Source organism: Tamandua tetradactyla, chromosome 2 (genome assembly GCF_023851605.1).
Source record: "Tamandua tetradactyla isolate mTamTet1 chromosome 2, mTamTet1.pri, whole genome shotgun sequence".
NCBI lineage: Eukaryota > Metazoa > Chordata > Mammalia > Pilosa > Myrmecophagidae > Tamandua > Tamandua tetradactyla.
The window spans coordinates 92,882,870-92,909,980 of NC_135328.1; the positions used below are offsets into that span (position 1 = coordinate 92,882,870).

At 35.5% G+C, this 27,111-nt stretch overlaps 1 protein-coding gene across 4 annotated transcripts in view; it reads right to left on the reverse strand.

The window, feature by feature from the left end:
- The window catches only part of JAK2 (Janus kinase 2), a 221,479-nt gene that overhangs the window by 37,638 nt on the left and 156,730 nt on the right, over positions 1-27,111 (reverse strand). For all 4 annotated transcript variants that reach the window (XM_077148267.1, XM_077148265.1, XM_077148266.1 and 1 more), the window contains 4 exons: positions 7,824-7,981; positions 5,533-5,644; positions 1,990-2,176; positions 1,245-1,372 (listed from right to left, as the gene is read on the reverse strand). In XM_077148267.1, coding sequence (XP_077004382.1) covers positions 1,245-1,372; positions 1,990-2,176; positions 5,533-5,644; positions 7,824-7,981 — 585 coding nt within the window. The remainder of the gene's footprint in view (positions 1-1,244; positions 1,373-1,989; positions 2,177-5,532; positions 5,645-7,823; positions 7,982-27,111) is intronic.

Here is a 27,111-nt window from a genome sequence, read left to right on the forward strand (position 1 = left end):
TTGTTTTAATGTCAATGAGTATATTTTTCATTTCTATACTTTCTATTTTTCCCCCACATCATTTTGGTCTTTTTAAATAATGGCTTGCTATTTTCCCATATTTTCACTCAGTTAATATCTTTAAACATATGTTTTTTTTTTAATAGTCTTTATCTGAAAATTCTATTATATGATGTTTCTTAGGGGTCCATTTTGCTGCTGGTTGGTCTGCTAACTCTGAAATAATTATGGGTTATTTTCCTCTGTGTTTTTAAATGTTCAATTACTGTATAAGCTCATGCTGGAGTGGTCTTATCTGTGGGAATCCTGGATGGCTTAGGTTAAAGATTTGTTCCTCCAAAAAGATTTTGCATTTGCTTCTGCCAGGCACCACAGGATTTTACCAGTGTAATACCACATTTTATTTTATGATTTTTTAAACTTTTTTTATTATATAATCAAAGAAAGAAAAAAGCAATAGTTTTCAAAGCACTCTTCAACAAGTAGTTACAGAATAGATCCCATATCACATTTTATTTTAATTCACTGGCTTACACCACATAGGGAGTATAGAGACCCAAACTCAAAAGCTTATGATTACAAATTCTAAGGAGAAACTCTTTTTCCTCACTAAGAGTCCAAATTAAGCAATCTTCCTTTTCTTTTCCTTTTTCTAGTGAATGATTTCTCATATTCCATTCTTGTTTTACTGAGGGTGTATCTACTCGAAGGCGCTGCTATTGGATAGTTTTAACTCCTGGCCTTTAGCAGGCCTAAAACCTCACCCCATCTTTGTGTTTCTGTTAAATCTTAAGCCTCTTGGTTAATGAGACCAATCCCTACTCTCAATTTCATCTTGCAGCCAAAACAATAGTTCTTATTTACTACTTTTGTTTTCAGTTCCCTTTTGGATTTCTTTACTTTCTTGAGAACATGAGAATTAAAGACACAGGTCTTTTATTGAGAGAAATTTTACTTTTTAATTTAAGATTTATAGAGGAAGATTTTTCAATTTCTGAAATGAGAATATAATTTCAATTTAAATAATTAATTTTGCTGATTTCTAACTCAAATTTGGTATCATTTTTCAATAAGAGATAAAAATATTTAAATTGCAATTAAATTTCTATAATACAGGTTATGACAAAATATAATGTCATATAGACCCATATGTCACATGAAAGTAATATGGGGTAGGGGTAAGAGATGAAGAAATAGGTGTTTTAAAAGGACAAAAAGACAATAATCAACTTCTGATGACTTACAAATATCAAATCTTCATTTCTGATTTTGTGAAACACCATTTGATTCACATTATTATGCCTCTGTAATGTTGGTGAGGTTGGTACATCAGAAATACCATTGGTTCTGAAGACTAAAAGATTTGACTTATCTAAACAAACAAATAACATACATATATATATATGATCAAAACACACTGAAGATACAAAGAGTAAAATAAAACATGTTTTACTTACAAAAATGCTTTAAACATGCTTATTCATTTTTTTGATAGAAAAATTATCTTAGGATTTAATCATTGAACTTTGATGTCTTCTAACAATTTATTTTATATATTTGAAATTATAATCACTTCCTTAACTAATACAAACTTTTCATAATATGACTTTTAATTATTTTACTCATTACCATGATTATTTTTAAAATACAGAAATTAAAATCTTAAAAGAGTATGAAAGTTTTTGCTTAGAACATACATAGGAATTTACTAGTGAGCCCATTCAGGTCAATAAATAAGCAACTGATATATTCCAAGCAATTATCATTTTTTAAATGCCATTTATAACCATGAATTTCTAGTCACTTTTAGACAACCAAACCAAAACAAATTTTATTTGGTGATGCTTACACAACAGAAGAAGAAAAATTAACTTGTTTTCAGAGATGCTCTTTTCATATTTCTTTTGGAACCAATGTATTGAAGATACCTCCCATCACATATACAATTTCATAACCAATATTTTATAAATAACTAGAAAATTATTTTACCTTTGGGCTTTGGAGGACAGCATTTAGTAAACTGGAAAATAAAACTGTCTGAGCGAACAGTTTCCATCTGGTAGCAATTCAAAAGATCTTTAAGATTACTAAAATTCTTTTTAGTCCCACTGAGGTTGTATTCTCCATTGTCATTTCTTGTAATCAAACAGTGCTTATATTCAATGACATTTTCTCGCTATTTTTAATTACAGAGAGGAGGGAGAAGATTACAATGATTATTCTGACAAAAGTAATAGAACAAAAACAACCAACTGAATATTTAGACATTTAAACAGTGACTCCAACTGTAGCCCTGGTACAGAGTGACAGAATGCTTGGTTACTCAAAAAAGCAACTGACTACAATTGTGTAGCCTACAGAAGAGGTTGAGAGTTGATTTGTTAAAAGGTAAGTAAGAAAGTGATGATAAACACCAAACATAACCCAGTCTTTACAGCTTCCCACATTTACAGGATAAAATCTAAAACTAATGTTCCATGAAAGAAAAAAGAAATAAAACTAATGTAGTATATAAGGTCTCCCATGAGCTGGCTTCTGTCTCTGTTTCCAACCTCAATTCTTGCTACACCCAATAAACAACTTATGTTTCAGCCATATTAAATGTCTTAAATAATTATAAGCAAATACCATGCAGTTTCATGCCTTGATAACTATACATGCTGTCTCTCTGCCTAGAATGGAACTTCTCTCCTTCTGAGCAATGGAATTTTTTTCATCCCTTAAAACTCAGTTCAAGTATCATTTTTTCTGTGAGGTCCTCCCTAATAACTCTCACCCCATTCAGCAGCAAAGGTGATTTCTTATTCGGTTGTACCACTATTGTATGTGTATAATTATCTCTAATGTGGCATTTTAAATATTTTGCATGGATTTCTTTATAATTATCTTATGTGCTATATTATGAACTTCTTTACTCAACCAACTATTTTTTTGAGTAGCTCCTTTTAAGTATATTCATACTACTCAGAATCATTGATGATGATGACAGTAGAAAATTGTGAATGTAGTTAACATCATAAATAATATATTCAAATGTGGATAAAAGGGGAAATTTTACATTGTATATATATTACTAGAATAACATTAAAAAATATGATTATCCAGCACAAATGAAGAATGCTAAGGTAAACCATGGATTATAGTTTATAGTACAATTATAAAAATGTTTTTTCATCAATTGTAACAAATGTACCACACTAATGCAAAGTGTTAATAATAGCACAGTATATGGGAACTCTGTGCTTTATGCCTGAACTGCCTGTAAACCTACAACTTCTCTAATGATAATAAAAAAACTACCAATACCTCAATGTCTATCTCAAAAATTACATGCTCCAAAAGACCTTTCTTAATGATTGTAGCCCTTTCTGCTACTGTGTATATTTTGCCTACATTGGATAACTTCAATGGCCAATTTAATACTTCTTTGGTATGCTTTCCTGCTTTTATTTTTCCAAAAGGCAAGTAAGGCAGGGCTATATTACATAATCCCTTTGAGGTGAGGCTAATACATAGCCCTTGTATCAGGCTGGGCACAATAAACAAACAAATTATTTTGAATTGATAATCCAATATAATGGATTGTTACAGTAAGAAGATGTCAAATTCAGATGGTTTATCAGAATTTCTCAAGGATAAATCATGGAGTAAACCACCTTCTGTACTAATGGCAATTAATCTACTATGTACATGTGCTAAGTATAAAATGGTTACATTTCTTTTAAAATAATTGAATAAAAAACTTTATTTTTTAAAAAGTAAAGATGAACTTAAAAGCTGCTATAAAGTTTCTCAAAACTCATACTGTGAAACTGTCTTATAGATGGTAGTATGTTTAATTTTTTTAATAAACAATCTTAGATGAGGTCAAATATTAACTGTCTTGAGTGAGATTTCATTATAGCTTTATGCTTAAAACATACATTTTTAGACCATCATTTTTTTTTAACTTTTTATTGTTACCGATAACATAAATGCAAAAAAGCAATAAATTTCAAAGTATACTGTAACAGTAATTATAGAACAGATTTCAAAGTTTGGTATGGGTTACCAAACCAAAAATAGTTTCACAATTTCAGGTTTTTCCTTCTAGCTGCTCTAGGACACTGGAGACTAAAAGAAATATCAATATAATGATTCAGCAATTATACTTATTTGTTGAACCCTATCTTCTCTGTAAAACTCCACCTTCTCCTTTGTTCTTTCTCCCAGTCTTGAGGGTTATTTGGGTTATGCCCATTCTAACATTTTCATCTTGGAAAGGCTGTCCATAATATGGGGTAGGGGGATGGAATTAGTTGACGTTCTGGAAAGGTTGGTCACTCTGTGCTTCAGGACTTATCTGGTTTAGGAACCATCTGAAGGTTACAGGTTTTTGAAAAGTAAACTTTGTGCATGAAGTAGAATCTCAGATAGAGTCCTAGGTACTCTTTAGGGTTAACAGGAATGGTTTTGATTGGGGTTTGACAAACCCTGTTAATTAGCAATATCTAGCTGAAGCCTGCTTAAGAGTAGCCTCCAGAATAGCTTCTCAACTCTATTTGAACTCTCTCAGCCACTGATACCTTATTTTGTTACACTTCTCCTGCTTTTGGTCAGGAAGACATTGTTAATCCCATCAGGACCAGGTTTATCCCTGGGAGTTCAATCTCACACTGCCAGGGAGACTTTCACCCCTGGATGTCATGTCTCATACAGGGGGGAGGTTAATGATTTTCCTTGCAGAGTTGGGCTTAGAGAGAGAGAGGCCACATCTGAGCAACAAAAGAGGTTTCGTGGAAGTAACTCTTAGCCATAACTATAGGTAGGCTTAGCTTCTCAGCGACAGAAATCTTTCATAAGAGCAAACCTCAAGATCAAGGGCTTGCAGGCGGTGTGATGGTGGCTCAGCAGGCAGAAAAAGGTCAACGGTTTGACCTATTAAGTCCCTGATGTTTGAGAGAGTGCCAAGAGTTTCCCAGGCGGTAAAGTTTAATAATTCTATATTTTTTCTCTAGTCCCTGAAGGGACTTTGCTAATACTTTTAAATTATCTGCCCAACATATTCTGGAATAGATCATGATCCTTAATATTAGAAAATCACTAACTAAAAGGGCTGCAATGTTCTTTGTTATTGTCCTACATTCCGCTAATCCTGTAACCACTCAGAGAAGAGAGAAAATTTGCTTCTGATCTTATTTTGTCCTACATGATTTGGCAGACGTTTCCATTTTTATAAAAAAAGAGATTTGAAGAAACTTGATGAAATATCATTTGACATACTGGTAACACCGAAACATCAAAAAATAAAATAAAACAAATGCTAAATAAAAATACAGAAAGACATTAAATATCATTTTATATTTTTACATAAACCCTGCTATTTTGTTTATCAGTGCAGAATTCCTGAAGTAAATTAAGCATTATCATGCTAGTTATTATATCTAAAGCTATAATTCTGAGTATTCAAAAGGAAATATGGTGGCTAAATATATAGGGGAAATTAAATAGATTAAACAAAATTGTTACCATTAATTATTGTTATATACTAACCTCAACAGCAAAAGTGAGAAAATATTTATTAAAGTCCTTAGGACTGCATCGAAGTACATATAATCCAGTCTGGTTACCTGCTTTCTTCAGTTTACCAATGGCAAAATCCATTCTAAATATAAAGAAGAAATAATGTGAATAACATAGCAAGGACAATGTCATTCTGACCAAAATATCATCTAAAAGATCAAAAGTCAAACTTAAACCTCTCAGAATTTTTGGAAATCTTCTCTACTTTATATTTATATGCTCGACAATAACTTTTCAAGATAAAAAGTGAAAGTACCAGGCTAATTTGCAGTAAGTTCAAATCAATTCAAGGGGCAATCATATTACTCTAAAAAACCCAAAAGGTATATGACATTAAGGAAATTCCAAAGAACAATCCATTCATTTGTATTTTATGCCTTTTTATTATAAATTTAGTATTTTAAAAACCATTTTCACTCTCATAAAACTTCATTTAATTATGCAGTCAGTGTAGTATCATAAAACATGTCTGTTTTATCATTGTGATTACTAATATAAATTATTTTAATATTTACAATATATTACAAATTATTTTAATATTTAGTATAATGCCAAAGTCTAAAGGAAGACCCAGAGAAAATGACAAAGACTACTGATTTTTAAAATTTGCTATATGTTTTATGGAAGTTAACATCTGGAAAGAAAAGCAAACTGTAACCAACATGAAGGCAGGATCAACTTCTATTTTACTTAGCACCATATTTTTCATACTTAAACCAGTGCTTGGCATATGGTAGGTAAATCTATAAATAAAATTTAAAATGCTGAATGGAGGAATGAATGAATGGTTGAAATATTTTTAATACTGGACATGTAAATTCTAGATAAAATATTCAAGTAGTGCAACATTTTCATAACAACCTTACTTATTTTAAAGAAGCATGAGGTATACACTGAATTAAATCTTAAATAGTTAGGATATATTTTCTCAAATATTTAGGGTAGGTTAAGTTCAAGAAGCATATGCCCATAGTCCAAATTAGATTCTTCTGCTCAGATTCTTCAAACCTGCTGCTAATCATAAAGCACACCTAGCTGAGATGTAAACAGAATTGGGCTAAATAGATGGTATGCATGATAGCAGACTTCATCTAGTATTATAGTAAGGGACTGCAAATATATGGCTCAATATATAGCTATCAGCCACATGTTGCTATTTAAATTCAAATCTATTGAAATTAAATTAAATTAAAAATTCAGTTCCTTAGTTGCATTAGCCATACTTCAAATGCTCAATAGTTACATGTAGCTCTATTTTAGAGCAGATATAGAATATTTCATCGCTGCAGAAAGTTCTGTTGGACAGCATGAGTCTACAAATATGGACATATACATTTTGTGTTCAAGATTTCAGTAGGAGTTGAATTATCCAAAAATAGCGACAACTTTTAAGTTTGTACTCGGCACTTTGCTGCAAGATTTCAAAATTAATTAAACATAAATGAAGGTCTTTTTTTTTTTTTTTTTTTTTTTTTTTTTTTTTTTAAAGAGAGAGGGAGGAAGGGAAGGAAAGACAGAGAGAGAAGGAAGGAAGGATGGAAGGAAGGAAGGGAGGAAGAAAGGGAAACATCTTTAAACATTTTCTTGTTTTATTATATTTTGTTTGTTTGTTTTTTACATGGGCTGGGGCCGGGAATCGAACCGGGGTCCTCCGGCATGGCAGGCAAGCACTCTTGCCCGCTGAGCCACCGCGGCCCGCCCTGAAGGTCTTTTTTAAGCAAAATAATAACAATACCAAGAGTTAATTAAACATGCATAAGCAACTAAATGTTAAACTTATGCAATGAGTTATAATTATATTAAACTGAGACACAATGGTAAATGATGTCTTAAATAATTATAATTACTGTATAATCTGATTGCAAACTATGTATTTTTATAAAAACAAATGAAAATGACTTCAGTGAAATTAAGATAAGATTTTATTTTCTGAACTGCTCAACCTAGTTATATTATTTTGTTTTATAAAATCTTCTTTGTGAATATCTCACTTTTTAAAAATTTACTTATGGGGGGTGCAAGTGTAGTTCAGTGGTAGAATTTTCGCCTGCCATGTGGGAGACTGGGGTTCAATTCCTCACCCATACACTCTCTAAAACAAACAAACAAGCAAACGAAGAAAGAAAAAACAAACAAAAATTCAACAAATGGTGCTGCAATAATGGGATACTCACATGGAAAAAGAGTGAAATGTAACCCCTGCCATATAGCATACAAAAAAAAAAAAAAAAACCTCTACTTTTAAAGTCTGTATTACTTACGAGATTGGGCCATGACAGTTGCTTTGGATATTTTCAAGCACTGTTGGAGGTGCTACTTCTTTACATAGGTAATGATGTGCATCTGCAGTTAATCTATAATATCCATCAATTAATGACACAAAAGACAAAGCTTCTCTTAAGGAGCTCAGTTCAATTTCCTAAATGGACAGAGAAAAGAAAAAGAAACAACACTTATATTTTTCTTTTTCATCTCCATAACTGCTAATGAAAGACTCATACTTTGCCATTTCTGCCTGTCAAAATTCTATCTTGTCTTCATGGCCCTCTTCAACTATTATCCTCTCCATATTTCCTTATTCTTTCAAAACATACTGATCTCAGTTTTATGATAGCTTGTAATATTTATTTTCATGCTTCACAGCACTTATTATGTATTAAATTGAATTTATATCTTATCCCTCACTACTCTTCAATGAAGTTCTTAAAAATGAGTAGTATTTTTACCCTGGATTATTCCAAAGAAAATTCAAGGGGAAAGGGAATAACGTATGCATTTTAGAGCAACTAGAAGGAAAAACCTAAAATTGTGAAATTGTAACCCATGTCAAAGTCTGAAATATGTTCTGCAACTAATTGTGGTGCTGTGCTTTGAAATTTATAGCTTTTTTGTATATATGTTATTGTTCACAAAAAAAAGAAGGAAAAAAAGTTGATTGTGATGATAAAAAAAAGTATTTAAGCCCTCTAGCCTCCTATATTCTGGAGCAGCTAGAAGGAAAAATATGAGAGGACTGTAAGGTAGCCCATGATAATCTCTGGGATCTGTCCTATAACTACTTGTTGAAGAGTCCTTTGAAAACTATTGTTTTTTATTTCTTTGCTTTGTATATATATATTACACTATACAATAAAAAAAAAGTTTTAAAAAACGCACCCTTTTAGGACACATCCTAAGTATATAACTCTCAGTTTGCTTTATAATTTTTTGAACTCAAAAGAATTATGCCAATTATGCATACATTTCATAAAACACAGTGGCAAAGAACCATGTCTTAAGTACCAAGAATAAATGGAGAAAAGGTCAGTAATTTTTTTATAATTAAGTCACACAGGATTTCAAAATGGTGTTCTGACCATAGAAATAGTCACTGAAATGAATGCTGTCATGAAAAACTTTAAAAGTAGATATATCTAAATTTTGCAAAAGCAATAAATCTACAGAGCATTAAGCTGCTGCTAGATGTAAGTGACTTGCTTAGGCAATAATGGTGAGAAAATCCTCTTTGAAGAAACTTACAAATTAGCTGGAAATAGAGGAAAGTATATATTTTTGAATAAACAACAATAATTATACAGACTTCCCTTTGATTAGGATATATAAACTTGCAAGAGACTGTCACTCCCACCTTAACAATCAATCCAAGCCAAATAAGCACAAATTATATCCTTGAAAAAAATCACAGAACCAAGGATATAAAATAACCTGAATGAACTAAATTCCAGAAAGTGTCACGTCCTTCATAGAAGAGAAGAGATCACTGGCAGAGCAGAGGGAGGAAGAAGAATCCACAATATATGGAAGAGAAACCTATAATGGGTGGGGGCAAGGTGAAACCAGCTCAACATTTCACAATTTTAATGCTTATGTATAAAAATTTTGTGGAATCCAGCCACACAGAATTATTCTGCAGTCTTTTCTACATGTCTTCCTGAAGGTAAAGGGGAGAGCAGCAAAGCTGAGAAAGATACTGCCAGAGGGAAATGGGGCCTCTTGAAATTCCAGCAGGATTTTAACAAACCAAAACTAAAATATAATTGGAAATACATAGGTAGAACAATCAAAACAATCCTGGGAAAAATAAGAAAAAAGTTGGAGGACTTATGCTATCTAATATCACGTTTTATTATAAATCTATACATTTATAACTGATAATGGATGCTCCTGGGTGATCCAACAAGACTAAATTCTCAGAACACTAAGTGTCCATTAATAGCTACAAAACGATGTTCAATTTTCAACTGACCTCAAATTTACACATTAATGTTTTTATATAAAGATTTTCATTCTTAACATCTTGCAATACTGATTATAGAGTAATGCAGAGGAAATTTTAAACATTAAGAATATCTTTCTTAAAATACTATCTTATTTAGAAAAAGAACAAACACATACAACTTCCATTTAGCAGTCTATGTTAAATATTGAGCCAACTGTGATAAAAGACATAGTACTAATGCCCATTGCCCATGGAAAACCAATTGCAAATTACAGTGGAATTTGAAAAAACAACATATTCACAACGCAGATTGAAATAAGTTGAACCATGTGAAATAGTTCATATTCAACTGCTTTTGACCTAAAAGAACATATTCACAATCTATTTTGAACTATATGAACTATGTGATATTTAACTGTTCTGGACCTATAGAAACAGCAATTTCATATGGTCCAGCCTAATAATTTCCAATGATTGATGCTTTGGTGATTTTTATTCATTCTCCACTCAAAAAATATTTATTGAGCATTTACATTTGTAAGACATTGTACGAAATACCAGAGTTACAGGCATGATTAAAAGAAGACACAATCCCCTGCTATCAAGGAACTAATTGTCTGCAAAAGATTGTTTTGCAGCCTTATGAAACCCTGAACAGAAAACACAGCTAAACTATGCCCAGGCACCTGATTCCCAGAAACTGTGAGATAACTAATGGTATTAAGCCACTAAATTTGTGATAATCTGCAACATTAGAAAACTAATAGACTCATTCAAAGTATAAAATAAAATAAACATAAATGTAAATGAAACAAGAATAGGTGAGGAAGAACCAACCACAAATTGTAGAAATAAAAAAATTCAATGGATGGAATAAACTCTATACTGGATATAACTGAAGACATGAATTGATAAATTGAAATACAGTACTGAAGAACACAAAGTCAGATAAAAGTAATGAAAGAGCATTTAAGAGATATGGAAGATAGATGGTGAATTATGTTATCAGTTGAGATTTCACTGGAAAAAATATTATCCCCCAAAACATTAATCCACATGGGATTTATTTTATATGGTACAAGGGAGGGACCCAAATACATTTTTCCCTTATGTGAATGTCCTATCATTCCAGGAACATTAATTGATAAAGCTTACCCTCTTTCCACTGCTCTTGAAAGTTACTTAGCATTTTACCATATGTATGCTTTCAAATGTTTCTGGGTTTTTTATTCTGTTACACTGATGCATCTTCTTACACCTGCACCAATAGGACACTGTCTTAATTACGATAGGGCTCATATCCTATAGCTTAGTACAAGGTAGAGAAAGACCTCAAACTTGATTGTCATTCTTCATAAATGTCCTGGCTAATTCTTGAATTTCCAGGTTGGTATTTTGACAGGGTTAGAATGAATCCATAAATCATTTGGGGGAGAAATAACATCTTTATAATAGTAAGTCTTCTAAACCATAATATGGCAATTGCCTCACATATTTAGGTCTTCTTTAATGCTATAATAGAGTTCCATAATTTTTTTATAATAGAAGTCTTAAATATCTTATTGGATTTATTCCTATATAGCTGATATTTTTATGCTATCATCAATGGTATCTTTTTAAAATTTTTAATCTTTAATTATTCACTACTGGGGTTTCTTTTTGTACCTTGACATTGTATCAGTTCTTTTGTTAAATACTTACTAATTGTAATTATTGAATGATTCTTTCGATTTCCTACATATTTAGATGTATCATCTCCCCCCCTTTCCTTTTTTTTCACAGTTCAGGTCCTTTGAATACACATATGAATAGCTATAGGGATAGAAAGCATCTTCACCTTACTCTCTCAAAGGGAAGTTTTCAAAATTTTACTTTAAAAATTATGATTGATATAAATTTTTAGTAATTTAAAAAAAGTGAAATGATCTTACAATTTTGACTTTCAAGCTATGGCCACAGTAAATTGCAGTGACTAACCTTCTACAATTAAATCACACATGCATTTCTGGGATAAACCCAAATTTACCGTTATGTATTCTCCTCTTCCAAACTCCTGTGAATGTTGATATTTTGACCTCCTCCCATAATCATGAATGTTCTTAATGGCCTCCAAAATGGAATATCCTTTCCAGAAAGTTTTCAACTTACTCTGCCCAATTCCATCAGAGTAATCACTATCTATAGCAGCCACAGCCTTACAAAATGGAATTTTTAAATACGAAGTCATGAAAGTCAAAATGACTCCTTGATCTTTGGGCTGCAGAATGGATGTTATGTTAGCAGGCATGAAAACAACAGTTTCCTTGTACATCTCCGTCAGAGCTCATGGGTGACCAAGTGCATTGTCAATGAACAGTAATATTTTGAAAGGAATCTTTTTAACTAGTCACAACAGATGACTTAAAATATTCAGTATACCATACTGTAAAGTGATGTGCTATCATCTAGGCTTTGTTGCTCTATTTATAGAGCACAGGCAGAACAAATTGAAACCCATGAGTAGTGTAGTAAATGCCTCAGAGCAAAACAGTTTTGGTACTCTGACATTCTGCTTATCCCTATGGTTCAAGCTCTCCCAGAATTTGTCCTTTTACCACTATTTTTTTTAGCCATCAGTAACTTTATATGCTTTTAAAATTGTATCCAGCTTTTTTTATTGTTTCCAGTGGAGGCTTTATCTGAATAACCTAACCCAGCTTATAAGAAATAGAATCCTGAACATTTGTTTTCTACTCATATCTCTGAATATACCTCAGTATCTCCTTACCCTCTCCCTATGTAGAAAATTTGTCAGTGGTTTGGCCCATCCCCTTCCCAACTTCTTTACCTAGACCTCCCAGCTCAAGATCAGATCTTACTTAGGAGCTCAGAACTCTTGTCTTGTAGTTATATTGGGAATATCACATTTCAGTCACAAAGCCAAGTGGTAGCTTGATCAAGGGAAAGGAAAGCCTGGCTAATTTCCCTTACTTCCTTAGTTAACATAGTTTCCTATAAAACATTACTTACGTAGAAAGAAGGATTTTTTCCTTCTTTCCTGGATAGGAGAATTTTAATCCAATGCTTGGTTTTAAACAGTAAGCCCCACCCAAGGTCTGGACCTTTGTCGATCTTGCATAGCACACTGAACTCTCATATACCTTAGTCAGTGATCTACATGTTACCTATTTAATTGCCCTAAAGCCCTAACATATGAACATACAAGTTTTCCATTTTCCTAATGTTACATAAAAGTTTAAGTTTACATGAATATGTGAACTTTAAATGACAAAAGTATTAGAAGGACACATTTACTATTTATCTTACCTGCCTCTTTATTGGGATACTTAGATAGAGAATTCTTACTATACAGAGAATGACTTTAAAAGCGATGTTCCAGAACAAAACAGAACAAAATGAAAAGCTAACCTTGATAAGGATTAAATGCATATGAAGATGGTGCTCTTACTGTACATCAGTTTATCATTTAAGACTGTTTTAATCATGCTATTTATATAATTAACATAAGAATCTAGTTAGATTCATAAATCAAAACACGAAGTGCATAAAATAATGAAGCTTATTTTAAAAAACATTTTATAAATACTTCTAAAAAATAGTACTTTTCTAGCTTATGTAATTATTCTAATTCCTCTTAAAAAATGAGTTTAGAATTCCTATCATTTGTTGAAAATCAATAACCAGTAACAAAGTACCATCCTTTGAAATATACTTGATTTTTAGAACTAGCTAGAAGTCATTTTGGAAAGGAAAAGAGACACACTTATTGAGCATCAACTAAATGTTAGACACTTTACAAACATTATTTTATTTAAGCATTTCAAAAATTCTAGGCTATGGATATTATACCATTTTATAAATGAAAAACTAGAGCTCAAAATTATTAAGACCGCCAGGTTCACAAAGCATTTAAATTTCAGCTTGGTTAAAAAACAAGCCAGCCTAAGCCCAAAGGCCATGTTCTCATTACAGCATACTGATTCCCCTCTGAGAGTAAGACTCGTGCCTACTAGCCATGGTTAAACTATGAACACTGTGAACAAAAAATCTCCATATAAAGAAGCAGATTTTAAGTGAAATAATTAATACGATAGGAAACAAATTATTAGGCAACCTGGCCACATAGCAGCCGGTTAATAACTATTTAAAAAAATGAATTTATTCCTTGTATTACACATAGTTCCTGTAGTGTTTTAAAATTTTTACATAATTACTAACTAATAATGTTTTACATAATGACTAACTAACAAATTCTACACTAATAATCCTAGTGATGACAAAGAAAAAATACAGTAGGTCTTCATTTCATTTTCACTAATTTTCCATAATCATGGCATTGGTGTAATTTTCTATTGTTAGTGTTGACATTTTGTTGCATTGGAGAAAAATCTCTCCCACTACCTGAGAAATGATTACTTTATGCAGTTTCTCATTTCTCAGAAAAATATCATCACCTTCTTATTTACATCTTAAACTGTGTGCAAACATTTTTGCAAAGAATCAAACTAACATTCCTTAGCAAAGTGGCCTCAGCTTACCTTCAAGTTTCATTTGGCCTAGAGGATCACACTGGACAAATCTCTGGGGAACATTATTAAAAACTTTACCCTATTTAATGATTTTCATTGTTTTTCATTCCTTTTGCTTAGAATGTTCTTTCATTTATGTGATAATCTGTTTTCTAAAATTCAGGTCAAATATCACTTCTTTAACTAGCATTCCCTATTTCAGAGAAGATTACATACTCTGTAGTGTTCTATTTTACTCTTTAGATACCTATATTATAAAACTTACATAAAACATCCTATTCAAGTGTCAGTCTTCTTGTAAAAACTGTGAGTTCCATGCATGGTCAATTACCCCAAATGTCTTCTGTATAAAAGACTTTCACTTCACAACCACGAACAAGAAGAGGACTGGGAGAAAATGGCAGAGTAGGAAGCTCCAGGATTCACTCCCGTCACTAGAACAACTATTAAACAGGCAGGAACTGTTTGAATGAACTATTTCAAAACATCCAGGGAAGATTAGGAGGAAGTAACTCGTAAATTAAAGTAAAGACAGTCAATTGCTCTCTTCACACGATGATTACTGATGCCCATTTCCCACGCTTGAGGCAGAACACCATGGGGTCCAGCCCCTACCTAACTCACTGGTGACAGAAAAGGACGTAAAAATTCACTTCCCCAAGATCAGGTGTGGGCATGCTGATTAGTGATCACAGATTTTAGTAGCAACTTTGGATAGCGGGGAGACCAGTCCTGAGGGTGGCCATTGCTCCAAACTGCCCTGGACAAAGGCAGCTGAGGAGACTTAAAGATGCTACATGTCCTCAGAGCTGCCAAAGTTAATTGCAGGGCTACATTTGCTAGAAAGGTCAAGAAAAGAGCAGATTTGGGAAGCTGAGGAAGAGCCTTCTGGCACTGTTCCTGATTCCCTCTCCAAGGTAATCTGAAAGTAGTCTGTGCACCCTGGTCCTCTCCAGTGTGCAACAAAAGATTATATGACAAATAAGCACGAAATGATGGCCCATCCAAAGAAAGAGAATAAAAATCCAGAAACCACCAACAAAGACTAGAATGTGAACATACTAGAAAAAGACTTTAAAAATGATTTTCAATGTGTACAAAAGATGTAGGAAAGACAGAGAAAAAACTAAAGGATATCAGGGAAACGATGAAAGAGCAATATGAGAATCCTAGTAAAGAGTAAGAAATTTTAAATAGGAACCAAACAAAACTACCAGAAGTGAAGACCACATAACTGAAATGAAAAATTACCAGGAGGGATTCAAGAGCAGAATAGAGCTTATAGAAGAAAGAATCAGGGAATGCAAAGACAAGACAACTGAAATGAGTCACCGGAGTAGAAAGAAAAAAGAATTACATTAAGTGAAAACAGCCTCTGGGACACCATCAAGGATACCAATACACACATTTTGGGAGCCCAAGAATGAAAAGGAGAGAATGGGACAGAAGGAATATTCAAAGAAATAATGGAAGAAAACTTCTCAAATTAAGCAAAAGATCTGAATATGACCATCCATATTCCAAATACCAAACAGGAAAAATACAAAGGAAAACACACCCGTCACATATTGAGCACTGTCTAATGAAAGGAAAGGAGAGAGTTCTGAAAGCTACAAGAGAAAAGTAATGTGTTATGTATAAAGGAATCCTAATAAGATTGAGTGACATTTCTCATCAGAAACCAGGGAGGCAGGAAGGCTGTGAGTTGAAATAGGTAAGGGGATGCAAAAAAACAACTGCCAAAAGAAATTCATGGGGTGGGCCACGGTGGCTCAGCAGGTAACTTTGCTTGCCTGCCATGCCCAAGGACCCGGGTTCGATTTCCGGTGCCTGCCCATGTAAAAAAAAAAAAAAAAGAAATTTATGCCCAGTGAGAATTTCTTTCAAAACTGAAGGAGAGATTAAGACAGTAGTGGATATAAATAAAAGCTAAGGGAGTTCATCACCTTTAGACCTGTTCTACAAACAGTGCTAAACGGAATTCTTCAGATTGAATGGAAAGGACACTGTACAATCATTCATAGTAGCATAAAGAAATAAAGAGCTCTGGTAAAGGTAACATATTTGGACAATTATAAATTACAGAATAATTGTATTTTATTTTTTGGTATTCAACTTCAAATCTTACTTTCTAGAAAGGTGTGCTGGTTTGAAAAGGTTTATGTACCCTGGAAAAGCCATGTTGTAATCCTAATCAACCTGGTGGAAAGAACAGTTTCCTCTAATCCTTATTCAATACTTAGCTTATCTCCATGGAGATGTGACTCAATCAAGTGTGGGTATTGAACTTGATTAGGTGGAGAGGTGTCTCCACCAATTCCAGATGGCTCTTGATTGGTTTTAACTGGAATCCTTTAAAAGAAGAAACACTTTTGAAAAAGCTAAAGAACAAGACAAAAGCCATGAGATTCTGACAGAGCAGAGAACACCATAGCACTACGAAGCAGAGAATCCACTAGTCAGCAACTTTTGGAGATAAAGAAGGAAAACGCCTCCTGAGGAGCACCAAGAAACAAGAGGCCTGGAGAGAAAGCCAGCAGATGCTGCCACGGTTGCCAAGTGCTCTTCTAGCTGAGAGAGAAACGCTGAATGTCATTACCCTTTTTTTTTTTTTTTTTTTAACTTTTTAACTATGTAGTATAACATATATACAAAGCAAAGAAATACAAAAGCAATAGTTTTCAAAGCACTCTTCAACAAGTAGTTACAGGACAGATCCCAGAGTTTGTGATGGGGTACCATACAATCCTCTCAGATTTTTCCTTCTAGCTGCTCCAAAATATAGGAGGCTAGAAGGCTTAATATTTTTTATCATCACAGTCTACTTTTTTTCTCCTTTTTTTGTGAAAAATAATGTATATACAAAAAAGCTATAAATTTCAAAGCACAGCACCACAATTAGTTGTAGAACATATTTCAGAGTTTGACATGGGTTACAATTCCACAATTTTAGGTTTTCAATTCTAGCTGCTCTAAGAAACTGGAGACAAAAAGAAATACCAGTTTAATGATTCAGTATTCATATTCATTTGTTAAGTCCTATCATCGCTGTATAACTTCACCATCACCTTTGATCTTTTCATCCCTCTCTTTAGGGGTGTTTGGGCTATGGCCATTCTGTTTTTCATATTGGTAGGATCTGTCACTAATATGGGGTAGGGAGATGGAACTATCTGATGTTCTGGAGAGGCTGGACCCTCTAGGTTTCAGGACTTATCTGGACCAGGGGCCCATCTGGAGGGTGTAGGTTGCTGGGAAGTTATTCTAGCGCATAAGAACCTTTGTGGAATCTTATATATTGCCCTAGGTGTCTTTAGGATTGGCTGGAATGGTGCTGGTTGGGGCTTGGCAGGTTATGATAGGTAGCAAGGTCTAACTGAAGCTTACATAAGAGCAACCGCCAAAGTAGCCTCTTGACTCTATTTGAATTCTCTCTGCCACTGACACCTTATTAGTTACACTTCTTTTCCCCCTTTTGATCAGGACAGAATGGTTGATTCCATGGTTCCAGGGCTGGATTCATCTCTGGGAGTCATCTCCCATGTCACCAGGGAGACTTTCACCCCTGGATATCATGTCCCATGTATGAGGGATGGCAATGATTTCACTTGCAGAGTTGGGCTTAGAGAAAGTGAGGCCACATCTGAGCAACAAAAGAGGTGCTCCAGAAGTAACTCTTAAGTATGCCTATAGGTAGTCTAAGCTTCTCTGCTACATACATAAGCTTCATAAGAGTAAGCCTTAGGATAGAGGGCACGGTCTATTGATTTCTGTGTCCCTAAAGTTTGACACAGTATCAGGGGATGCCTTGATGGTAAGGTTTAATAGTTCCATATTTTTTCTCCCATCCCTTAAGGGACTTTGCCAATACTTTTTGATTATCTGCTTAATATTCTCTAGGATGTATCCAGTATTACATTAGGCCATACAGGATTAAAGTACCTCATACTTTTCTGCATTCCCTGGGTTTCAGTTGTTCAAATAGCTATACAGATAGGTAGAGTTAGATTATGTGCTACAGAAAATTTTGGTTCCAGACAAAAATAAACCTTTCTTCCTTTGGTCTCAAAGAGTATGTGTGGTTCTAAAATATAGACACTGTCTTCCTTATTCCTGTCTTCTCAATTACTTTAATCCCAAACTTTTATATATATATATATGTAAAACAGCCTTTCAAATCCAGAAATGATAATCTGCACTTGCGACATAGTATGTGCTCTAAACACTTAAAATCTAGGCCCCTGTTTCTTATAAGCATTTTCTAAAGGTGACCATACTATTCTTGTTCTTTTATTCCTGGCTTATTTTGCCTTACCAAATGTCCCACATGTTCATTCACATCGCTGCATAACTCATGACTTTGTTTCTTTTTGTAGCAGCACAAACTTTGCTCATAAGTATACACCAACGTTTGCTAATCTACTCCTCAGTCAGTGCATCCTTCAGAAACCTGCATTCATCAGGCATCACGTATAGTGCCCAAAGTCCCCAGTCTATCAACATTCTCAATTTCAGATAATTTCATTGTTCCCGAGAGAAAGAAAACCAATAAACACACCCTCACCAAACAGGAAATCTAAACTTCCTCTTCACTCTAGTCCCAGCAGCCATTATTTACCTCCGCTGTTGCTTTGGTAGTGGTGATGTTTATTTGTTATTTCTCTTCTCCTATTTGTTTTGGGGTTAGTTTTCTGTTCTTTCTCAAGGTCCTCCAGGTGTGCTGTTAAGTCCTTGATTTTTGCTCTTTCTTGTTTTTTAATATAGGAATTTAGGGTAATAAATTTCCCTCTCAGCACAGCTTTTGCCGCATCCCATAAGTTCTGATAAGCTGATGCTTGTGAACGTAGGTGCCCAGAGGCCAGGGAGGATGTAGCTGTGTGGGTGCATTGGTCTGTATCCCTGGTGTATGCTGCTCTAAGGCCTGGGGCCCTTTGTGCACACGCGTAGAGCTGTGACAGCAGGTCAGTATTATGCCTTAGTTGACTGGGGGTAGATGTAACCTGGCTGCGCAGGTCAGCAGTTTCTCAGATGGGAAGTGTGGCTGAGGTCCATGCACATGCGCGGTTCTAGGACTGCTGTAAACTGAGGTTCCCAGAGCTGAATATTGTGATTGGGGGCCCATGCACATGCGTGGGTCTAGGAGTGCCATAAACTGATGAGCTCAGGCAGGGCAGGGTGAGGCTGTGCGACACTATGGGCTGTGGGGCAGGGTAGCCTGGGTTATTGCCCACAGCCTTTATTGCTGGCAACAGCCTGCAGGGAACAGGGAGGTGGAGGTAATGCTCAGGAGGGGTGCAGGAGAGGTAGATTGGGCTGCACATGGGGTGGGGGTGGGGGGCTGGTACGTGCACTGGGGGCTGGTGGGGTGGGGTCACCTGGAGCACAGGGAATGGCAACAGGTGACGGGTTTGGGTGTGTGGGGTGTGGGGTGAGTCGCCAGTCACAGGGCTGCACTGGTGAGGGTAGCGTGCCCAAGGAACATAGCCTGGCTTACTTCCTAGTCCCCGGCTTCAGTCTGTGCACATCCTGGGCTCCATGCCTCCACACCGGACTATAGCTTTCTGTCTCAGTTCCTCAGCCTCTGCAAGTAGGGCTGCCCTATGTGGTGTAGAAGGCTTTCCCAGGTCAGCTGCACTCCCAAATCGCCACCTCAGTCACCCTCCTGATGCTTCTCTAACTTTTCCATGGAGCAGGGCTGATTTGAGCTCGTCTATTCGACCATCTTCCCAGAAGTTTTTCTGTTTTTTTTAATACAGGCATTCAAGGCAAAAGATTTTCCGCTCAGCATAATCTTTGCTGCATCCCATAAATTTTGATAAGTTATATTCTTATTTTCATGCGTCTCTAGATAGCTACTGATTTCTCTAGCAATTTATTTTCTGTCTCACTGGTTGTCTAAGAGTGTTTATTTAATCTCCATGTATTTGTGAAAGTTCTTGTTCTTTGGTGGTTATTGAGATCCAGCTTCATTCCAATGTGATCAGAGAAAGTGCTTTGAATAATTTCAATGTTTTTAAATTTATAAAGAACTATTTTGTGCCCCAGCATATGATCTATCCTGGAGAATGTTCCATGTGCACTAGAGAAGAATGTATATCCAGGTGTTTTGGGGTGCAATGACCTAGATATGTCTGTTAGGTCTAATTCATTTATCAAGTTATTTAACTCCTCTATTTCCCTGTTGATCTTCTGTTTGGTTGTTCTATCTATAGAGGAGAGTAATGTATTGAAATCTGCATCGCTCCCTTCAGTTTTGTCAATGTCTGTCTCATGTACTTGGAGCTCCTTTATTGGGAGCATAAACATTTATGATTGTTATATCTTCTTGGTGAATTGACCCTTTATTTAGTATATAGTGTCCTTCTTTGTCTCTTATGATGTCTTTACATTGAAAGTCTATTTTGTTCAATATTAGTATAGCTACTCCAGCTTTCTTTTGATTACAACTTGCATGGAAAATCTTTTTCCAGCCTTTCACTTTCAATCTATTTGTATCCTTGTATCTAAGATGAGTCTCTTGTAAGCAGCATATACCTGATTATATTTCTTAATCCATTCTGCGAATCTGTATCTTTTAATTGGTAAATTTAGTCTGTTAACATTCGAAGCTTTTACTGAAAGACATTTCTCGAATCTACCATCTTATCTTTTTTATTAGTTAGATCTAGCTATTCTTTTCCTTCTTTCTCTTTTCATCCTTTAAATTAAGCTTACTGGTACTCTTCAATTCTGTGCCCTCCTCCAGACCTCCCTCTTCTGTCTTTTTTTTTTTTTTTTTTTTGCAGCCAGCAGAACTCCCTTTAGTATTTCTTGTAGGGCTGGTCTCTTGTTGACAAATCTTTCAGGACTTGTTTGTCTGTGAAAACTTTAATCTCTCCCTCAGTTTTGAGGGACAATTTGGCTGGGTACAGAATTCTTGGTTGGATGTCTTTCTCTTTCAGAATTGTAAATATACCACTGCCTTCTCACCTCCTTGGTGCTAGTTGAGTAGTCTTAACTCAGTCTTACATGGTTTCCTTCCTATGAAGTGGATTGTTTTTCTCTTGTTGCTTCAAGAATTTTCTGCTTCTCTTCAACATTTGGCAGCCTGATTAGTATGTGTCTTGGGGAAGGCATATTTGGATTTATTCTGTTTGCAGTTCATTGCACTTCTTTGACGTGTTTATTTATAATCTTTGTAATGGTTGGGAAGTTTTCCCCCATCATATCCTCAACTACTCTTCCTAGCCCTTTACTCCTCTCTACTCCTTTTGGGACACCAATGATTCATGTATTTGCATACTTTGTTTTGTCTATCATTTCCCTGAGATCCAATTCAAATTTTTCTTTTTTGCCATTTGCTATTTTGAGTCTTCAAAGTCAGTTATACTGTCCTCTGTATCGCTTATTTTTTCTTTTGTCTCTTCAAATCTGTTGTGTGTGCCTCTAGTATGGTTTTTTTTATTTGGTCAACTGTTCTAGTTTGCTAGCTGCCGGAATGCAATATACCAGAAACAGAATGGCTTTTAAAAAGGGGACTTTAATAAATTGCGAGTTTACAGTTCTAAAGATGAGAAAATGTTCCAATTAAAAGAAGTCTACAGAAATGTCCAATCAAAGGCATCCAGGGAAAGATACCTTGGTTCAAGAAGGCCTATGAAGTTCAGGGTTTCTCTCTCAAGTGAGAAGGCACATGGTGAACACAGTCACAGTTTCTCTCTCGGCTGGAAGGGCACGTGTCAAGCACGTCTGCTGGCTTTCTCTCCTGGCTTCTTGTTTCCTGAAGCTCCCCAGGCGACATTTTCCTTCTTCATCTCCAAAGCGCTGTCTGATAGAATCTCTGCTTCATGGTGCTACAGCATTCTCTGCTCTCTCTGAATCTCTTTCATTCTCTAAAATGTTTCCTGTTTTATAGGACTCCAGAAACTAATCAAGACCCACCCAAATGGGTGGAGACAGGCCTCTACCTAATCCAGCTTAACAACCACTCTTGATTAAATCACATCTCCAGGGAGATGATCTAATTAGTTTCAAACATACAATACTGAATAGGGATTAGAAGAAATGGCTGCCTTTACAAAGTGGGATTAAGATTAAAACATCGTTTTCTAGGTTACATACATCCTTTCAAACCAGCACATCAACAAAATCTTTAATCTCTGTGATATCCGCTGTTTTTCCATTTATTCTTTCAAATTCTTCTTTATGCTCTTCTATTATTTTCTTTATCTCCTTTATGTCATTTGCCATCCCTCTTATTTTTTTTTTTTTTTTTTAAAGAGAGAGGGAGGAAGGGAAGGAAAGACAGAGAGAAGGAAGGAAGGATGGAAGGAAGGAAGGGAGGAAGAAAGGGAAACATCTTTAAACATTTTCTTGTTTTATTATATTTTGTTTGTTTGTTTGTTTTTTACATGGGCTGGGGCCGGGAATCGAACCGAGGTCCTTCGGCATGGCAGGCAAGCACTCTTGCCCGCTGAGCCACCGCGGCCCGCCCCCTCTTATTTTATTAAGTAGAGTTAAATGAAACTCTTTGATTTGTTGTTCCAATGTCTCTGTCTCCTCTGGTGTTTAATTTGGTCATTATGCAAGGTATATCTCTCTGCATTGTGATATGCTTATTGATCTTCAGTTGTTTTTGTCACATGTAAATATCCTAATTGGTTTACTTTGGGAGTTGATTTCTTTCAGTAGTGAGGCCTTGGGTTTGCAGGATGGATGTGCAGCAGGGAGGAGGGTAGAGGGCTGGACACAAGTGTGTGGTGATTCTTTTCAGGGCAGGTATAGGCTCAGGTTAGGGATGTTATGCTGGTGCTTGTGAATGTGGGCACCCAGCAGCAGGGAGGATATAGCTGTGTGGGTGCACCAGTCTGGGGGCGTAGCCCTGGTGTGCACTGGCCTAGGGCGCAAGGCCGTTTTTGTGCACATGTGTAGAGCTGTGGCAGCAGGTTGGTGTTATGCCTTCATTTGTTGGGGGCAGATGTGACCCAAATCAGCACTTTCTCAGAGTTGGGAAGTGTGACTGAGGGCTGTGCGCATGCACAATTCTAGCACTGCCATAAACTGACACTTCCAGAGGTGAAGGATGTGATTGGGGCCCTGTGCAACATTATGGGTGGGGAGCGGGGGTAGCCTGGGTATGGAGGTTAGTGCCCATAACCTTTATGCGCTGGCAACAGCCTGCAGGGAACAGGGAACGGGAGGCAGTGCTCGGGAGCAGTGCTGGAGAGGTGAGTTGGGCTACACTTGGGGTGGGTGTATGGGGCAGGTACACATGCTGGGGACTGGTGGGGCAGAAGCACTTGGAGCATGGGGAATGGGAGCGGGTGAGGGGGTTCAGGTGTGTGGGGTATGGAGTAAACTGCAGGTCATGGGGCCACACTGGTGAGGATAGCATGTTCAAAGAATGTGGTCTAGCTTAATTCCTAGTCCTCAGCTCCTGTCTGTGCACTCCTGTGGGCTCTGCACCTCCGCGCCAGGCTCTAGCTTACTGCCTCTCAGTGCCTCGGCCTCTGCAACCAGGGCCACCCTATATAGTGCAGAAGGCTCTCCCAGGTCAGTTGCACTCTTGAATCACTGTCTCAGTCACCTTCCCGTCCCTTCTCTAATTTTTCTGTTGAGCAGGGCTGAACTTGACCTCCTCTATTTGGCCATCTTCCTGGATGTCCATCATTGTCCTTCTTGAACTAAGATGTCTTTTCCTGGATGCCTTAGATCAGACATTTCTATAGACTTGTTTTAATTGGGACATTTTCTCAGCCTTAGAACTGTAAACTAGCAATCTGTCAAATTCCCCTTTTTAAAAGCCATCTGTTTCTGGTATATTGCATTCTGGCAGCTAGCAAACTAGAACAAAGGGCTAAAATCAAATGCATAAAAGGTAATGATAATTCTATGATTTTGGACATAACAGTGTAGAAAGATATACTTGATAACAAGTACAAAAACATAGAGGGACAAGGGGTATAGGAACAATATATGTGAATGCTATTAGAGTCAAGTTGGTATAAAATAAAAATTGTTATTATATATATAGTATGTAAAACTTTAACTCCATGGTAAGTGCAAGGTAAATAGAGGAAAAATATACCAACATAAAAATGAAAAGGCACACAATACAGTATTACACACAAAAAAAGCAAATCAATGTAAAAGTAGGAATTAACAGAAGAACAGAGGGACAATAAAGCTATAAGACTTATAAAAACAAAATGGCAAAATGACAGAAGTTCCTATAATATCAGTAATAATTGTAAATGTAAATGGATCAAACTCTCTAGTCAAAAGGCAGAGATTCAAAGAATGGATTAAAAAAGCATGGCCCAACTATAGGCTGTCTGTAAGAGACTCGCCTCATATTCAAAGACACAAGTAGGTTGAACCTGAAAAGATGGTTAAAAAAAAAAAGTACCATGCAAGTAGTAATCAAAAGAGAGCTGGGATAGTTATATAATATCCAATATCAAGTAAAAAACAATTGTGGGGGACAAAAACAGAGAAAAAATGGTCAATACAAGAAGACATAATTATAAACATATATATGCAGCTAACAACAGAGTCCCAAAATATATGAAGCAAATACTAACAGATATGAAGGGAGAAAGGAATGATTCTACATTTACTAGTAGGAGGCTTTTAAAGTACCACTTTCAATAACGGACAGAACATATAGACAGAACATCAATAAGGAAATATAATACTTGAATGATACCCTAAACTGACTAGACCTAACATATATAGAGAGAGCACACCAACCAACGACAAAAGAATAAACATTCTTCTAGAGTATACAAGGCTCATTCTCCAGAAAAGACTATAACTTATGTCACAATAAGGGTCTCAATAAATCTTAAAAAATTGAAATCATACAATTTTCTGAATACAAATTGATGTAGCTAGAAATTAGTAACAGATAAAGAAATGGAAAATTCACAAATGTGTGGAAATTAAATAATGTACTCTTAAGCAACCAAGAAGTTAAAGAAGAAATCACAAGGGAAATTATGAAATAGATTCACTTTTATGAAAATGAAAATGCAACATACCAAAATTTATGGGATATATCAAATGTAGGGCAAAAAGGGACATTTATAGCTCTGAATGCTTATTTTATAAAAGAAGAATTATTTCTAATCAGAAACCTAACCTCAAAATTGTCAGAACTAGAAAAAGAACAAACTAATACCTACAGTAAACAGAAGGAAGGAAATAATGATTAGAGCAGGAATAAATTAGAGAACAACTAAAGCAGTTGAAAGACTCAACAAAACCACAAGTTGGTTCACTGAAAAGATCACTAAAATTAATGAATAAAATCTTTAGATAGACTGACAAAGAAAAATGAGAGGACTCAAATATTGAAAATCAGAAATGAAAAGGGGACATTGCTGACCCCTCTGAAATAAAAGGACTCTAAGCAGATACTATGAACAACTGTATGCAAATATTTTAGATAACCTAGATGAAATGTACAAATTCTTAGAAACACACAAACTGACTACACTGACTTAAGAAGAAACAGAAGATCTCAAAAAATGAATAACCAGTAAAGAGACTGAATCAGTAACCAAAACCCTCTCAATAAAGAAAACCTAAAGACCAGATGGCTTCATAGGGGAATTTTACCAAACATTGTAAGAATAATTAATTCTAATTCTTTTCAAACTTTCCCAAAAAAATTGAAGAAAAGGGAACACTCCCTAATTATGCAATGCCAGCATCCCCCTCATATCAAGGCCAGATAAAGAAACCAGAAAAAAAAAAGAAAATTATAGATCATAACCCCTTATGAAAAAAGATGTGAAAATCTTCAACAAAATACCAGTGAACCGAATCCAACAACACATTAAAAGAATTATGCATCATGGGGGATTTACTGCTGATCTGCAAGGTTGGGTCAACATACGAAACCAATTAATATAATACACCACATTAACAGAATAAAGGAAAAAACACACATAATAATCTCACTGCTGCAGAAAGGCATTTGACAAAATCCAGCACTTCTTCTTGATAAAAACACTGGGAACACTAGGAATAGAAGGAAACTTCCTCAATGTGATAAATGATAAAAGGCATATATTGAAGGCCCTCAGCAAGCATCCTACTTAATGGGGAAAGACTGAAAACTTCCCTTCTATGATAAGGAATAAAACAAGGATGCACACTGTCAACAGTGTTATTCAACTTTATATTGGGAGGTCTTGTCAGATTAATTAGGTAAGAAATAGAAATAAAGGCATCCAAACTGAAAAGAAGAACATAAAACTTTCCCTATTTGCAGATGACATTATCTTATATACAGAAAATCATAAAAAACCCACACTAAAGCTCAGAGAGCCAAAAAAAATGAATTAGGCAAAGTGCAGGGTATGAGAACAGCACCCCAATATCAGTAGTGTTTCTATACACAAGGAATGAACAATCAGAAGGAAAAAAGCATGAAAAAAAATCTATTCACAATGGCAACTAAAATAATCAAATATCTAGGAATAAATCTAACCAAAGATGTGCTAATCTGAACCTGTTATGTACCCTAGAAAAGTCATGCTCTTTTAATCCAATCTTGGGGAGGGGGGCAGACCTATCGTTAGGTGGAACCTTTTGATTAGGTTGTTTCCATGGAGCTGTGACCCATCTATCTGTGGGTGGGACATACTGATTAAGTTGTTTCCATGGAGATGTTCTTCTGCCCATTCAAAGTGGGTCTTAATTAGCTTACTGGAGTCCTTTAAAAGGAGAACATTTTGAAGAAAGCTCAGACACAGATGCTTGGAGATGCTGAGAGAGCCATTTGAAACCAGAAGTCTGGAAAGAAAGACAGCA